The 16,041-nt window shown below is 51.1% G+C and overlaps 7 protein-coding genes across 7 annotated transcripts; 4 read left to right on the forward strand and 3 right to left on the reverse strand.

The window, feature by feature from the left end:
- Positions 1-1,186: 1,186 nt before the first annotated feature.
- On the reverse strand, positions 1,187-2,402 carry CC77DRAFT_1008700 (hypothetical protein; the record flags this gene model as incomplete). The annotated part of the gene is made up of 2 exons (XM_018523548.1): positions 1,187-1,857; positions 1,907-2,402. 2 exons carry the CDS (start codon positions 2,400-2,402, stop codon positions 1,187-1,189), a joined length of 1,167 nt encoding a protein of 388 aa, XP_018386081.1.
- A 323-nt stretch (positions 2,403-2,725) lies between these two features.
- On the forward strand, positions 2,726-5,099 carry CC77DRAFT_1020331 (hypothetical protein). Its single transcript, XM_018525025.1, has one exon. It carries the CDS (start codon positions 3,025-3,027, stop codon positions 4,798-4,800), a length of 1,776 nt encoding a protein of 591 aa, XP_018386082.1. The 5' UTR covers positions 2,726-3,024; the 3' UTR covers positions 4,801-5,099.
- An 87-nt stretch (positions 5,100-5,186) lies between these two features.
- On the reverse strand, positions 5,187-6,299 carry CC77DRAFT_1008702 (hypothetical protein; the record flags this gene model as incomplete). Its single annotated transcript, XM_018523549.1, has 1 exon — positions 5,187-6,299. One exon carries the CDS (start codon positions 6,297-6,299, stop codon positions 5,187-5,189), a length of 1,113 nt encoding a protein of 370 aa, XP_018386083.1.
- Positions 6,300-6,474: 175 nt separating this feature from the next.
- On the forward strand, positions 6,475-6,932 carry CC77DRAFT_1020332 (hypothetical protein). Its single transcript, XM_018525026.1, has one exon. It carries the CDS (start codon positions 6,602-6,604, stop codon positions 6,851-6,853), a length of 252 nt encoding a protein of 83 aa, XP_018386084.1. The 5' UTR covers positions 6,475-6,601; the 3' UTR covers positions 6,854-6,932.
- Positions 6,933-7,099: 167 nt separating this feature from the next.
- On the forward strand, positions 7,100-12,806 carry CC77DRAFT_1094701 (type II DNA topoisomerase). Its single transcript, XM_018529753.1, has 4 exons — positions 7,100-7,716; positions 7,766-8,053; positions 8,101-11,070; positions 11,119-12,806. Exons 1-4 carry the CDS (start codon positions 7,261-7,263, stop codon positions 12,538-12,540), a joined length of 5,136 nt encoding a protein of 1,711 aa, XP_018386085.1. The 5' UTR covers positions 7,100-7,260; the 3' UTR covers positions 12,541-12,806.
- A 175-nt stretch (positions 12,807-12,981) lies between these two features.
- Positions 12,982-15,244, forward strand: CC77DRAFT_73774 (kinase-like protein). The gene is made up of 4 exons (XM_018533003.1): positions 12,982-13,296; positions 13,382-13,941; positions 14,001-14,468; positions 14,523-15,244. The coding sequence occupies exons 1-4, from the start codon at positions 13,197-13,199 to the stop codon at positions 14,826-14,828; spliced, it is 1,434 nt and encodes a 477-aa protein (XP_018386086.1). The 5' UTR covers positions 12,982-13,196; the 3' UTR covers positions 14,829-15,244.
- Positions 15,245-15,427: 183 nt separating this feature from the next.
- On the reverse strand, positions 15,428-16,041 carry CC77DRAFT_935807 (hypothetical protein; the record flags this gene model as incomplete). The annotated part of the gene is made up of 3 exons (XM_018534462.1): positions 15,428-15,634; positions 15,687-15,950; positions 16,000-16,041. The coding sequence occupies 3 exons, from the start codon at positions 16,039-16,041 to the stop codon at positions 15,428-15,430; spliced, it is 513 nt and encodes a 170-aa protein (XP_018386087.1).

Below are 16,041 nucleotides of genomic sequence, written 5' to 3' on the forward strand. Positions count from 1 at the left end.
CATTTCTTCAACAACGGCACAGGCGAGCTTTATACTCACGATCATCCTTCGTAGTCGCCGCAATCGCGCAGCCTCGTCGCAGCTCCCCCAAAGGTTCCACCTGCACAACGGTCATGTGTACCACGATAGCGGCACCCAGCCAGCCCATGACGTTCCGCTAGCCGGTAGCGTTGCGAGCTTTGCCACACCCATGGTGATCTTTTGCCAGTCGGCTGCTAAGACCCGTATTCAGGGCCGCACGGCATGCCCGATGAGGGACCGTTCACCTTAAATGAGGCACTCATAGATCAACCCCGCGATTTAGCGAACGAAGTTTCCCCCAGCCTGTCGGATAAGCTTTGCATAAGTGCCATAACTGCCACAGCCGCACAGGGCGTCAGGGTGCATGTAGCGCAAGGATCAGCTGTTGATACGAGGAGCAAATCGATAGCTCAGTACCATACATGCAGGTAGAAAAAAGCAAGATGCGGCGAAAGGCTACGGTTCTGGGTGTCCGCAATATGAAAGTGTATTGTAAGCACTGATTTGGGAGGCTGATTAAGCGGGGTACGAGATGCCATATGAAGGTGCTCGTGATGTGCTGATGCACAAAATATTGAGGTTGCTTGTGTATCCCTGTACCATACGAAAACGTAGAAAAGTGGAAAGGTGCTTTCGATGACGCAGGGAGGTTGGCTGGCCTTAAGCCACCGGACTTTCTGTTAGCGCTAAATCTTATCGATTGCCAAAGTCGCCGACATCGTCCATGGCTTCAGGTTCACAGCCTTACACCAACTACGAGACCCGCGACTACAACCAGATCACTTCCTTCGTGATGGTCGATTTTGCTTCCGGCACATCCGCCAGTACCTTCCGCATGTAAACACGATGGGCGCAACCACAATAACACAACCCATGCGAAGCGTACAGGACATTGGTAAATTCAGCTAATACGGCATCTGTATGCTACCATTACAGCTCTATGTTCTCTTACATGAGAGCGGGCGCCTCTAAAGGCACTCCCACATGTCTACCCTAAATGATCTTGTCCAACTATGGCGTGCTGACTGGCCTACAGACGACATATGCGATGGTGGCGTAAAAGCCTTCCTAACATCCCATTTGTACCCGCAGCACACGAACTCCTCTCCGCTTGCCCACAACGTATAGCTCCATCGTGTATCCAATTCCTCGGCCGACGACCACACTAGCGACGTCTTACTCCTCCGTCATACCCACTGGCACCTAGAGCAGTGTCCGGTCCATCGTCAGCACGCGCGTTCTTCACCCCGTTCATTCGCCCTACGCGTTGATCACCAGATTTCGGTTGTGTCAGATACCAGCAGGTCCAAGTGATCCAGCAGAAGATTACGTCGAACCCTACACTGCTTACAGCTGGGTGTTCCAGCAGAGCACTCTGGATTCCCACGAAGCCGGCGTAGGCGTATGCTCTTGCAGTTGTCCATGCAAGCATTAGTCCGGCGTTTCCCAGAACCAATGCCCACATAAAATTGTAGATCTTGTCGGTAGATTGAGGATCGTCGTTGAAGTACCCAGCTGGCACAATAGCGCGGATAATGGGCAAGATCATCAGGGCGACGTGCGGAGCCATAAGCACCGGCATAAAGTGCGTGGGATGGTGCCAGTAATGTTCATCGGCCAGTTGCATCGCCGGATACGCTGTTGCAAATATGGCAAAGAGGTTCAGTAGCCAAGGACCTAGCCATGTTGGCCGACGTACTCCGGATGACGACGACGGAGCAGGTGTAGGTGGGCTTAGAAGCAAGGTGAGTAAGAAGAGGTTTGTGGCAAAGCTGATGGCTACTATCTGGCCAAGCAGCATGAATGCCCAGGTATATCTGATCCCACGTCGAATACCTATGTTCATTAGTTATTGCTATCCGTGAATATATCAAGTCCGTTTTACCTTTCTGCTCCAAATACAATCCCAGACCCAATGCAAAGAAAAATATCTGATGTGACCACCAGTATCTCGCATTGCCTACAATGACAGTCTCCCATGCCTCCCGAAATAAAGAGGTCTCCTTCAACCACAACCCCCAGTGTTTATGATGTGGCTCAAGTTCGTAGTAGCTCCGCCACATCAACCATGATTGATAGCTGACCTTGAAGTACTGAAACATGTACGTCCATGTCGTGAGCAGGCTACCCAAAGCAAGACCACTGAACAGCCAGACATGTGATCTAGACGGGAGCTGCGCGGTTGTTGACTTTTGCAGCACATTGGCTCTTTTGAAGAGTCTCAAAATGATGAGTACAGCGACAGAAAGACATGTTAACAGATAGGAAAAGAAAATAGCGTAGGGTCGAGTGTTGGTGTCAGACCCTTCTGGGGGCGGTTCGCGATGCATGTAGCGCTGCGGGACAGAGTACCCTGGCGGTCCGAATCCTGGAGGGGCCATGGTGAGACGATCTGAGGGGTTTGTTGGGCAGCCATCACGTACAGTATGCTCTCCTGCCTTTATGCTATCGTCGACAAGGACGAAACGTGTCAATTGCGGATCAAAGGGCTTCTCTGCTTTGCCGGCAATGTGTATTGATTAAACGGCTATCTTGGGGTCCAATTCCTAGGATGCGGCAGCGGTCGGTTGTTGCGCCAATGACTCCGTGGCTGACGCAGGGATAGACGCTCTCCACAACACGTGCCCAGGTGCTTCGGTGCCAAGGCGCCAGCGCGATCGTCATGTTTTCCCAGGTCCGTCGCGGTCTCGTCTTCGAAGATTCTCGTCCTTTGTTTTGCTTCAAGTAGCTCTCCTCTCCTGTGGTGACTGTCATCTGTTTGCTCTTGCACATTCTCATACCCTTACTCTGTCACAACGTACTGCAAGCGGCAAACATCACAACACGGTGATGTCAGGCACACGGACCATTTAAGCTTCGCAAATCCTGATTGGCCGTTAGTTCCATCATTCGGACCTCACCGCCAGACCCAGGCTACCAGACGCCCAAGTTTCGTAGCTCCGTCGATATTTTCTCATCTACATAGTACTGGGGGATCTGTACATCCGTCGAGCTATCGCAACCATGACCGACACGCCGCAGACAACTGCAGGTGCCGATCCCAAGGAGGCCAGGGTCCTCGAACAGCATTTAGACCCAAGCTACGACTTCTCAGAGTTTGACCCAGCAACACCGGCTCAGGAAGATGGCGCAGACAGCGCTTCCAACTCAGGCGACCGTCAAATGCCAGAGTCGTCGTTGCGGCTGCAGGGCGGCGATATCCATCGTGATCTGTACAAAATCGCTGCACAGAACCGGCGGCAAAAGTTGCACCAACGAGCAGCAACCTTTTCCGACGCAGTACATTTTGGCCGCAACAGTGCGCCGTCTATTTCAGATGTTGACCATGACGAACTCCCCGTTCGCGACCAGCTTGCACCCGGCGGACTGAGACGACAATACTTGCAGCGGCAAAGCAAGCGTGTCAGCTACATCTCGGAGCCTGTGACGCGAAACTTCATCTCATTCCTTGAGCTGTACGGCCAGTTTGCTGGTGAAGATCTTGACGAAGATACAGACGAAGAGTCTGCCATTGATGATGAAGAGGAAGAGGCGCAAGGCGAGCGCAGACCACTTCTCGGACGACGACAGAGTTCGAAAAGACTGAGGCAACAGGGCGACGCAGACCAAGTGAAGACCTTCTTCACTCTCCTGAAGGCCTTCATTGGTACCGGAATCATGTTTCTGCCCAAAGCCTTCAAGAACGGCGGAATGCTGTTTTCGTCCGTTACTATGATCTTGGTATCTGCCATCACCGCACTGTGTTTCGAGTTACTGTTGGCGACGAGGAAGAGATATGGTGGCGGTGGTTACGGTGATCTAGGTTCCATTGTCGTGGGACCGAGATTTCGTGCCCTCATCCTGATTTCTATCACGCTGTCCCAAATCGGCTTTGTATGCGCTGGTCTTATCTTCACGGCAGACAATCTCCGATCGTTCCTTGACGCTGTTGCTCATGCAAAAGAACCGCTTTCTACCAATGCGCTCATTGGTATCCAGATTGCTGTTCTGATACCCATGTCCTTCATCCGAAACATCTCCAAGCTCGGACCTGCCGCTCTTCTCGCCGATGTCTTCATCCTCATCGGTCTGACGTACATCTACTGGTACGACATCTCGTGGATCGCCAAGATGGGAGGCTTCCACCCGTCTATTGAGCTTTTCAACCCTCGTGACTTCACCATGACCATCGGTTCCGCCATCTTCACCTTCGAGGGCATTGGGCTCATCCTTCCCATTCAGTCCAGCATGAAGGAGCCCGAGCACTTCAGCAAGCTCCTCTACCTTGTCATGCTCATCATCACCGTCATCTTCACGTCCGTCGGCGTGCTTTGCTACGGAACCTTTGGCGAGAACGTGTCAGTCGAGGTCATTACCAATTTCCCCCAGTCTAGCAAGCTCGTCAATGCTGTCCAGTTCCTCTACTCTATGGCCGTCCTAGTCGGCACACCAGTGCAGCTCTTCCCCGCTATGCGTAACATCGAGCTTAAGATCTTTGGCCGCGCATCCGGCAAGCAGAGTAACATGACCAAGTGGAAGAAGAATGCTTTCAGGACTAGTCTTGTCATTCTCTGCGGTCTCATTGCTATCCTTGGAGCTAGCGACTTGGACAAGTTTGTTGCGCTCATTGGAAGCTTTGCTTGTGTGCCTCTGGTGTACATTTACCCTGCTTTCTTGCACTACAAGGGCGTGGCCAACCGTCCTTGGGAGAAGTTCGGCGATGTCACTATGATGGTTGTCGGAGTTGTTGCCATGGTGTACACTACTAGTGTTACTCTTGCTAGGTGGTCTGAGACTTGAGACTAGACAGATGAGGAGGAGGGGTCGCGGAAAAAGTCCTTTTATAGTACGGCGGGCATGGGCTTACTTGTTGCATAGTTTGTTATTTTGGCATGGCGTTCTGGGGGGTGGACGGATATTTGTATGTTATATGCACGTTCAGAATTTCATGTAATCAGTAATGAGTAATCAGTAATGGAGTTTTCTCCATGAAATTCTGTTACTGATTACACATTACTGATTACATGAAATTCTGAGCGTGCATATGTTACATAGTTGCGAACTTATCTCATCGCATTAATTACGTGGTTCGCTCTAAAGCTCAGACTTCTCCCTCGTCGCTTGCAAAACAATGTTGTTCGTCAGCCTCTTATACTTCTGCAGGTCCACAGGGCTATCTCGTCTTTCTAGCCCCATGTCCCTTTTGCTATAATGGCGAATAACAGTACATGCAGAAAGACAAGCCATGCCATAAGCAATGTCCCTCGAGGACTAGGCCTAAGAGTCGCGTGAATCCTAGTAATCGCCGCTGCCATCTCGCTGTCTCTCTCTCTTTCTCCAGCAAGCAACATTTCCATCCGATGAGCCATGTCTCCAACCACCGAAAGGTCGGCCACCTGGGCCCTCGCAAGTGCAAGTGCCATCCCGATCTCCCAGTCCCTAGCAAGCAACAGTTCGTGCTCTAGACCTCTAGCAATCAACATTTCGTGCTCTAGAATAGGCACGGAGTCTCTCATGTTGATTTCGATAGCTGACCTAGCCCTCTCAGCGTCATTCTCAGCGTCTTCGATGTCACTAATGACCCTGTTTTCCACCTGGCCTATCCTTCCCCATACGATCGCCAATCTTGTCAGATGTTGCCTCGATATTTCAAACCACGTTGTCCGACACAGTGGGCATTTGTTGCTATTTGCTGTGTCTGCTGAGATAGACTTGCGCAGACACTGGTAGCCGAATACATGCCCGGAACATCCTTGTGCCTTGACGATCAGTACGGGAGCATGTGCCTCGTGGAAGGGGTCTTGGCAGATTCCGCATGTTGTTCCTAGCGGTGGGTAGAGGGGGTGTGTGGGCATTAGAGGGAGTAGGTTATTGTCTAGGAAGACGTTGAAATCGGGAGGGGTCGAGAGTAGCGTATTGTCCGAAGGCGGGGGTGCGGTTGGCCTAGTAGCCGGGCGTGATAGTAGCTCGCGCAATACAAAATTTAGCTCACTTCTCGAGAGACGTGCAAGACGACTACGTAGCGTTGTGCCTTGTGTATTAGCCTCATCTTGACGTGGGTCCATCGAAGGTGAGAGAATATCATCTTGGTGTAGTATCGCTGCTTCTGAGGAAGGACTCGAAGAACGACTTTCTGGTAGCATTTCTAATCGAGGTATCAAAGTTGATTGAGGTTGAAGGCTAAGTGAAGGTGAACTTTCTGATCGTCCACGAGAAGGATTTTGAAGTATCGTCCTTGCCCATTGAGGAGCGGCAGGTGGTTCTGAATCTGAAGGCGTCGGAAGAGGCGGGGACGACATTCTGGATAGCTGGTGTTGAGTTAAAAGGTTGTGTCCGTACAGTGGAGAATGTATTACGACGGTTTGGAGATTTTGATATATCAGTTAGTTAAGCATTGTGTTTGCGGTTGGTCCTCATGATATAGCGCTTTCCATTTTGGGAAGCATTCAGTGAAATATGGGATTTTGCGTGGCGTGGACCAGGGAAACGCGCACACGGTGTAAGGACTCACGTCAGACCCCACCTGGCCTCGCTTCCACCCCCAAAGAGTTGTCTGCTTTCTCTTTGGCAACGTTCGGGGTGGTCTTGTGTCAGCTCTTGTATGCTCAGCACCGTAAGGGTCCAGGTGATAGAAAACGCCCTCAAAGATCAAGTGAGAACGTGGTATGGAGATAAGGGGACTCGTCTCGATGCAAATCAGCTTGTACACCAAGGTGCTACCACCTCATCCTATACAACCCCTAAACACGAGCATCTGCTTGCATTCAGTAGAGTAGCAATCATTTTGGAGGTGATGTCTCTAGCTCAGGCTGCAGCTGGTGTTTTACCAGTCGCCGTACTTGTCTTACCTTGAACCATGGCCGAATACCACGACAAAGCTTTCTCTATAGGGCTCTTTCCTTTTCAACTCCATGCATAGTCCCATCATCTTCACCTTCTATAGTCACCACTCTTCGCGATTTGACGACGTTTGAAGTTCTCCGTATCATCGCTCATCACCCAATGAGGCTAAGTGAAGCCCCGCATTAGCGTTGTTAGCGCGCCTTCCCCTGCAGCGTCTCGCTTTGGCAACGCCAACGCGTAAACACAGACCCTCATCTAACAAAACACGCCTCCACATTTTGCTTTCTCACCACTACGCCTTCCCTTCGTCTACACTCGCTGCTTCTTATCGCTTACATCGCCTAAACTTCGCGATAGAGAGCGTTTATCGTCTTTAACTTTTTCTTTTCGTCCTTCGGGACACGACAACAGCCCGCTATGGACGACTCCCTAATGGAAGACTCGGTCTTCGACGAAGGCGCCAGCTCCGATTTCGCCCCACCCGCAAAGCCAGCGAAGGCCACCAAGGCTGCTGCGAAACCGAAAGCCGCAGCGACGAAGAAAGCAGCTGGACCTGCAAAGCCCCGAGGCCGACCCGCAGGCGCGACAGCCAAACCAAAGGCCGCCGCGAAGCCGAAAGCTGCGCCAAAGAAGAAGGCCAAAGCCGACTCAGACATGGATGAGAACTCAGATGTAGACATGGACGAGGACCCACTCGATGACGATGAGGAGCTTCTCAAGGACACACCACCAAAGGCCAAGAAGGCACCAGCCGCGAAGAAGTCCAGTGGCAAGCCTCTTGCAGACATCGCGAATGAGAGCTTCGGCGGAGATGGCGAGGATGTGCCCATTTCAGCGCCCAAGAAAGGCGGCGCCAGCAGCAAGTACCAGATGGTGAGTGACTGAGGCATGCGCTGTAAGGCAACAACTAACACGTAGACAGTTGACGCATTTGGAGCACATCATGAAGCGCCCTGACACATATATCGGTTCCGTTGAGCGACAAACAGACAAGATGTGGGTATACAACTCTGAGAGCGAGTCGATGGAGTTCCGCGACGTAACCTACGTTCCCGGTCTATACAAGATCTTCGACGAGATTCTCGTAAACGCGGCAGACAACAAGCAGAACGACAAGAACATGAGCGAGATCAGGGTCAGCGTTGACCGGGAGTCTGGCGAGATCTCCATCAAGAACGACGGCAAGGGAATTCCAATTGAGATTCACAAAGTTAGTCGCTCTCGAAATCTACTTCAGATCGCTGCTAATTCGAATAGGAACACGGCATATATGTACCAGAGATGATCTTTGGTCACCTTCTCACATCCTCCAACTACGACGACAACCAGCAGAAGGTCACCGGTGGTCGTAACGGTTACGGAGCAAAGCTTTGTAACGTTTTCAGTACCGAATTTACGGTCGAGACGGTCGATTCGAAGCAGAAGAAGAAGTACAAGCAAACTTGGACCGACAACATGAGCAAGATGGGCAAGGCCAAGATCACCGATATCAAGGCGGACGACTACACCAAGGTCAGCTGGAAGGCCGACTACGCTCGCTTTGGCATGACCGGTATCGATGACGATTTCGAGGCCATGGTCAAGCGCAGGACCTACGATATGGCTGGTACGCTTCGAGGCATCAAGGTTTACTTGAACGGCGAACGTATCAAGATCACATCGTTTGCGAAGTACATGGAGATGTATACCAAGTCCATTTCGCGCGACCAGGGCAAGAGCGAAGACGACAAGGAGAAGGATGTCATCATCACAGACAAGCTGGACCGCTGGGACATTGGTTTCGCAGTGTCAGATGGTTCATTCAACCAAGTCTCCTTCGTAAACTCGATTGCGACAACATCTGGTGGTACCCACGTCAACCACATCGCCGACCAGATCATCGAGAAGCTCATGGCGATTGTCAACAAGAAGAACAAGGCTGCTGTCAAGCTAAAGCCAGCGCAGATTAAGAACCATCTGTTCCTGTTCGTCAACTGTTCCATTGTCAACCCGGCCTTCACATCTCAGACCAAGGAGCAGCTCACGACAAAGGCTAGCCAGTTCGGTAGCAAGCCAGTCCTCAGTGACAAGTTCCTCAATGCCATCGCAAAGACCGACGTCATCCAGAACATTATGCACTTTGCTCAGCAAAAGGCCGACCAGATGATGAAGAAAACCGACGGCAACAAGCGCAACCGTATCAGTAACGCTAAGCTCACAGATGCCAACAAGGCAGGAACAAAGGACGGACATCTCTGCACACTTATCCTCACTGAGGGTGAATCAGCCAGTGTACTTGCTTTGGCTGGTCGTGCTGTTGTCAACCAGGATCTGTTTGGTGTGTTCCCGCTTCGTGGTAAACTCCTCAATGTTCGAGATGCTACTGTCGATCAAATCATGAAGAATGCTGAGATCCAGAACATCAAGAAGTTTATGGGACTTCAACATAAGAAGGAGTACACCGTAGCGGACATGAAGAGCTTGCGTTACGGCCATCTCATGATCATGACTGATCAAGATCACGACGGTAGCCATATCAAGGGTCTACTCATCAACTTCCTCCAGTGTCAGTTTCCCAGCTTGCTCAAGATTCCTGGCTTTCTCTTGGAGTTCATTACTCCTATCGTCAAAGTTTGGAAGGGCGACCCCAAGAACCCACGCAACATGCGAAGCTTCTTCTCCATGCCCGAATACGAGGAGTGGAAAGAGCAGCACCAGCACGAGAAAGGATGGGACCACAAGTACTACAAGGGATTGGGTACCAGCGACATTCCTGATGCTCAAATTTATTTCAAGGACCTCGACACACACATGAAGCGTTTCCAGGTCATGCGTGACGAGGAGGAGAAGCTCATCGAGCTCGCTTTCTCGAAGAAGAAGGCTGACGCTCGTAAAGATTGGCTGCGAGACTTTGTGCCCGGCCAGCATCTTGACCTTACAACCCCGGATATCTCTTACGACGACTTCGTAAACAAGGAACTCATCCTTTTCTCAATGGCTGATAACGTGCGATCGATTCCCTCCGTTGTCGATGGTCTGAAGCCCGGTCAGCGAAAGGTTCTGTATACCTGTTTCAGGCGAAACATCAAGAAAGATGTCAAGGTCGTTGAGCTTGCAGGTTCCGTCTCTGGATCCACCGACTATGCTCACGGTGAAGCTTCTATGCAAGGAACTATTGTCAACCTTGCGCAGAACTTTGTCGGTACCAACAACATCAACTACCTTGAGCCCAGTGGTAACTTCGGTTCGCGTCTCAAGGGTGGTGCCGATGCTGCCAGCGCCAGGTATATTTACACACGCCTTTCGCCATTCGCACGACGAATCTTCCACGCCCACGATGACCAATTGCTGAAGTACGGCGAGTCGGACGGTCACAAGATCGAGCCCGAGATGTTTGTCCCGATTCTGCCCACGATTCTCATCAACGGTTCGAGCGGTATTGGTACTGGTTGGAGTTCAGAAATTCCTAACTTCAACCCTATGGACATCATTGAGAACATCAGACGCCGTATGGCGCCAGGCGCGACCAAGGAGGACATGGCTCCTATGGTTCCCTGGTACAAGGGCTTCACTGGTACAACGACAGTGCTTGGTCCCGATCGTTACCAGTTCACTGGAGTTGTCCGACAGACTGGCGACAACGAGGTTGAGATTACTGAACTGCCGGTTCGCTACTGGACACAAGACTTCAAGGAGAAGCTCGAGGAGATCATCAAGGCTGAGAAGGGTCCTTCTTACATTAAGGATTACATCGACTACAACACCCCAGACCGCGTTCACTTCATCATCAAGATGGAAGACAAATACATGGCACAGGCTCTCGCCAAGGGTCTGGAAGAAATGTTCAAACTCTTCAAGCCCCAGTCCACGAGCAATCTCGTCGCCTTCGACGCACATGGACGCATCCACAAGTATGCAAGCGTCCTCGATATCATTGAGGAGTTCTACCACGTCCGTCTGCGATACTATGAGAAGCGAAAGCAGCACCAGCTCCAGGTCATGGAGAAGGAGCACCTGAAGATGACGAACCAGGCCAGATTCATCCAGATGATCATCGATGGAAAGCTTACTGTCTCAAAGAAGAAGAAGGCTGTGCTCGTCCAAGAGCTCAAGAAGCTTGGTTTCGCCCCCTTTCCCAAGGTTGAAGATGCCAAGGCTGCTGGCGAGGCCGAGGATGTCCAGGAAGATGATGAGTCAGAGGAGACTGAGGTGGAGGTGAATGCCAATGACTACGACTATCTGCTGGGTGTAAGTGCTACCAATCCTTTCCACAACACTAAAACTAACATCTTCTAGATGGCCATTTGGTCTCTTACTCAGGAACGCGTCGAGAAGCTTCTGAAGCAGATCGGCGAGAAGCAACACGAGATTGACACCCTCATCAAAATGTCACCCAAGGACATCTGGAACGTTGATCTCGACGCCTTCATGGACGAATGGAACGTTCAGCTGGAGGAAGAGGTCAAACGTAAGAAGAAGATCGCTGCCGTCACACGCCGCCCATCTCAGAAGCTTGGTATCGGTGCTGGTAAGGGCAAGGGAAAGAAGAAGAGAAAGGCAGATGGCAGTGACTCAGACGACTCCGGATCCGACTTTGGCCCGGTTAAGAAGAAGGCAAAGCCGAAGAAGGAGGGATTGCTTAGCTATCTACAGCCAGAACCAGTCAAGAAGCCTACGGCGGCAGAAGCTCTTAAGAGTAGCAGCGCATTTGGCTCAACTGCGCCGCAAAAGCAAGGCACGTTGCTCGCGCATCTCGTCAAGAAGAAGGAGGGGACACCGCAACCTGACGGTGGAGAAGATGGTAGGTCAGCTTCTGTAGATTCTGCGCCAGCGCCAGCACCGGCCAAACGTGGCCGCCCTGCTGCCGCCAAACCTATCAAGAAGGACCCAGTCTCAGACGATGAAGATTCGGATGTCTTCGCTGCAGTCGCCCAAGAGGCTGCGAAGGTGCCCTCGAAGACGACTGCGCCTCGTACTGCTCGCAGCGCAAAGAAGGCGGCCCCCAAGTACACCATGGGCAGCGACTCCGACGATGATGACGATGACCTTCTCGGCGATGTTAGCAGCATGGTCAAGACCATCGGATCCGGTACGAACGGTGTACCAATGTTCAAGGCCACCACCACTGCCCGTCCCGCACCCGCAGCAAAGAAGAACAGCAGCCCCATCGAGATCGACGGCGATACTACCAACTACGAAGGTCTGATGCCTCAGTCTTCGCCACAGCGCCCTCCTCCTCGCAACGTCCACGACACAATCATGAGCTCTGATGAGGATGACTTTGATCTTGGAGCAAAGAAACCAGTTGCCAGCAGGCTCACCGCAAAGCCCAAGGCCGCTGCCGCGAAGCCAGCACCCAAACTAAAGGCAGTTGCAAAGAAGCCCGCAGCCCAGAGCCCCGCAGCGAAAGCTTATGCAAAGAAGCACGGTAAAGACGCGGACGCTGCTAAGCCTGCACCCAAGGCTAAGAAGCAAATCACCATCGACTCCGACGACGATGAGGAGATGGAAGATGCGGATGCCATCGCCAACGACATTCTGTCTGGCTCTGACGACGATGAACCGACGCCTAAACCTAAGGCTGCTGCTCGCGCTCCTGCTGCAAGACCGGGACGTAGGGCTGCTGCTAAGCCGGCGAAGTATGTGGTTAGCGATGACGAGGCAGAGTCGGATGAGGCGAGTGAACCTAGCTTCGATGATGACGATGATAGCGAGTAGATGGTGAGCGAGCTTGTTAAGGATGCATGGTGGTATGGTGGGGTGTTTGGGTGTATGATACCCGGGTTCTCGGCGTTACATGTGGGATGCGTGTCTCAAGTTCCCTATGGGAAATCTGATTTGTGAGGTATTCGGCGTTTACGTTCAACATGCTTTATCAGGGTGTATATTTACTAAAGACATACTATGGTTTTCCAGAATTACAGACTTCAAAATTGCTTATTTTGCTGAGTGCTGCACTGGTATGATATGATGGACATGATGGCAATAGAATACAAGCAGAATGCTGTTGACACTGTATTGTATCGCGGTAGAAGTTCGTCTTACAAACACCCTGTTGCACAGTATGCACCTGTATGTGCTCGGTGCTGCATGGATAGAAAATTACATCCTCAAACTAAGCCACCATTTCTAACAATTCGAAAAAGGCTGACTGTCGTCCATCTTGCACAGAGCGAACGCGCAATACGATAAATAAGGAGGTGCTCGTTACTGCATGCGTCATCTCCTGAGCGGTGTGCGTATGCATCATTTGCTGCAGCTTGCACAGCCTCACACCCAGCCTTGCTCACTTTTTATACATTCCTCAACCTACCTCCAACTTCTCCATCAACCATCTGGCCCTTCCAGGGATTGATGTATCCACGGTGGTGGCGATGGATTCATTGTTCAGCGATGTCATGAACGATTGGTCTGGGACTGGCAGAGGGTGCCATGTCGATTTCAGTGTGGACGAGGCTTTAGCATTACAGATTGGTAAGTCGAGGTCCCTCTTAGTCAACGCATGATCCTTCTCATATTATCTTCTCCTTGTGTTTAGTGCTAACGAACTCGAACATAGGAGACCTCCTCGGCCACGGCGCTGACGCAATTGTTCACGAAACGACCGTGCAAGGACTCAAAGTAGCTTTGAAAAGATCGTCACGCCATAAAAGAGCAAAGGAGAGTATTAGGCTCGAGGTCGAAGTCCTGAAGAAGTTGAGCCATCGCCATCTGGTCCGACTCATTGGCTCGTATACCCATAAGAGATCCATCGGGCTGTTGTTATACCCAGTAGCAGTTTGCGATCTCGGCACCTTCTTCGAGGATGCTGAGACATACTTGCAAGATGACGCGACCGATGATCAAGAACTGCGGCTTCGGCAGCTCGGATATCCGTCATCGAAGTTATACCTAAAGCACAAAGCGTGGCCTATTTACTCACAAATTGGATGCCTCATTTCCGCTGTCGCCTACCTACACAGTCAATGCATCCGCCATAAGGACATCAAACCCTCCAACATCCTTCTGTCACAAGGAAATCTCTGGCTCAGCGACTTTGGCCTAGCTCGTGACTTTTCGAACCTCGTTGAAAGTGGAACAGATGGTGGTGCAGGGACAGCACGTTACAAAGCACCAGAAGTAAGTCGAGGCATTACATATAGGTGATCATCTCTTACTGATCTTACATTTTCTTTCAGGTGGCAAACCTAGAGCGTAGCGGCCGGGCGTCGGATATGTTCTCGCTCGGATGCGTGCTCCTTGAAGCTATGGTCTTTGATCAAGATGGGTCCTTAACACGCCTACGGCCCGAGTCTCCTACTACAAGGTTCGTGTATCACGAGAGCCTTGAAAAACTCAACGATTGGCTACCATGGCCCGAAGATCTTGATCCCGTTAAGCACCACCTTTGTCTCGCAATTCGGGGCTTGCTCTCAATATTTCCGAAGCAGCGACCCAGTGCAGACGAACTCGTTTCACAAATCAGCCTTTGTGACAACATGACGGAGGACACCTGTGATCGGATATTCTCCAATTGTTGTCGCATATTGTACTTTAATGAACGACACTTTGAAAGCAGAATTAAAGCACTGCAAGTTCAGATTCTCGATTTGCGACAAGAGAAGCAGATCGGACAGCAGACACAAAAAGAACATGTGATCTTCACGGTAAGCTCATCTTCGAATCTTATACTAGACATCGATGCTCACATTGTGTTCTAGTCGTCACCAACCACCAAGAATACAGAATTGCCATACGTTAAGTACCTCAAAAAGCTCGACGATAAACCCATCCCATGGTTTACACTGTTATTTTTGGCCTACTCTATAGGCCATTTATCATCACGTGAGCAAGTTCTATCAGTAATCGTAATTGTTAATTTAGTTCAATCCTACATGGCGCTCTTTGTAATAGAGATGTTGCTGCAACCAAACTTGAAAGTACGAGAGCGGCCTGTAGAATTTGCTACGTGCTTCGCGATGATGCTACCGCTACCAATTCTACAGAACTACATAGATGCCTCATAGCGCGTCTTGCGCGCATCTTTTGGGCATGGACATGGGAGGGGGGCGGGGGGAGACATTCAGCCAGGAACACGTTATTGGTTGCTTGGAAGACGATCGCAATGCCGGGTAACGGGTTGTTTTGTGGCTCCAGGCGCGACGCGATACGGATGTTACGGGTGATAGGTTGCGCGTCGTTACACAGGGAAGAGCATCCTGAACATTGAAAGATGGCTGAAGCTTTGTGGCTGGGCGTGGCTGACGCGTGCCGAATTGGTGGGGTGTGACGTAACCCTGAGCGAAACATTTTCCCAACCACGAGATGCAAGACAATGCGCATGTTTTTGGGTATCGTAATTCAAATCGTATTAGCTATAGTATTATTACAATCGCTAAAGATCAAGATAAACGCCGCATGTCGTCGTAGACGTGTCCTGGTATCCTAAAATCCTTTGCCTAGTCATTCCATCCTATCCAGCATCGGCATCAAGCACGATGTATTTCCGTCTTCATATCATACATGTTCTAAATCGTGACGCTCGATCTTGACGCTTGCAATCTCAGACATCGCTGACATCTGATCGTGTGTTCCAAGAGCCGTCAGAGTAAGATTTGCAGGCATCCTAGACCTGGCTCATGGCGGGACCGCCACGGCGGATGCCACCGCGAAGGTTGGCACCGCTGCCGCGTCCGTTCATGATGTTGAGGGCCAGGGTAGCAACGAATGCAGCCCATCCGAACCAGAGGAAAGCAGTAGTAGCCTGAGCCTGACGGCAGTTCTGCTCGGTGTTTGCGGAGCTGTTGAGGACGCTGTTGGAGTGGGTGTATGCCTGTGTGGGATTAGTATGAATTCCCTTATATTGCTGTTTGAAGAAGACTTACGCTGTTCGAGCAGCTGTGTGCACCAATGTATGCGGGAAGAGCAACAGCAGCGCAGAAGCCGAAGAGCACACTGAGCGCATCCATCGCGATGTCGACGATGGGGATGCTGAACTTCTCGATGAAGGATGTAGGTAGGAAGTACAGCAAAGTGAACAACCACCAGACACCGACAAAGAGCGAGTAGTTGACGATGGAGTGCACACCCGACCAAGCGCGCGCAATGTTGTTACCCATGAACGCGGTGACGAGGATGGCGCAGATCAACTATTGAATATTAGTAGGAGTTTTCTGGATGCGAATGCTATAGACATACCTGCCAGGCACGAAGGCCCATGGAAACTGCTCTTGACACCAT

Source organism: Alternaria alternata (genome assembly GCF_001642055.1).
Source record: "Alternaria alternata strain SRC1lrK2f unplaced genomic scaffold CC77scaffold_10, whole genome shotgun sequence".
NCBI lineage: Eukaryota > Fungi > Ascomycota > Dothideomycetes > Pleosporales > Pleosporaceae > Alternaria > Alternaria alternata.

Bases quoted from the DNA above. Each gene is read 5' to 3' on its own strand.
- CC77DRAFT_1094701 (XM_018529753.1), top strand. From the start codon at position 7,261: ATGGACGACTCCCTAATGGAAGACTCGGTCTTCGACGAAGGCGCCAGC. The intron at 7,717-7,765 runs GTGAGTGACTGA...ACACGTAGACAG, and splicing joins CCAGCAGCAAGTACCAGATG to TTGACGCATTTGGAGCACAT. The intron at 8,054-8,100 runs GTTAGTCGCTCT...TAATTCGAATAG, and splicing joins TTCCAATTGAGATTCACAAA to GAACACGGCATATATGTACC.
- CC77DRAFT_73774 (XM_018533003.1), top strand. From the start codon at position 13,197: ATGGATTCATTGTTCAGCGATGTCATGAACGATTGGTCTGGGACTGGC. The intron at 13,297-13,381 runs GTAAGTCGAGGT...ACTCGAACATAG, and splicing joins GGCTTTAGCATTACAGATTG to GAGACCTCCTCGGCCACGGC. The intron at 13,942-14,000 runs GTAAGTCGAGGC...ATTTTCTTTCAG, and splicing joins CACGTTACAAAGCACCAGAA to GTGGCAAACCTAGAGCGTAG.
- CC77DRAFT_1020332 (XM_018525026.1), top strand. From the start codon at position 6,602: ATGCTCAGCACCGTAAGGGTCCAGGTGATAGAAAACGCCCTCAAAGAT.
- CC77DRAFT_1020331 (XM_018525025.1), top strand. From the start codon at position 3,025: ATGACCGACACGCCGCAGACAACTGCAGGTGCCGATCCCAAGGAGGCC.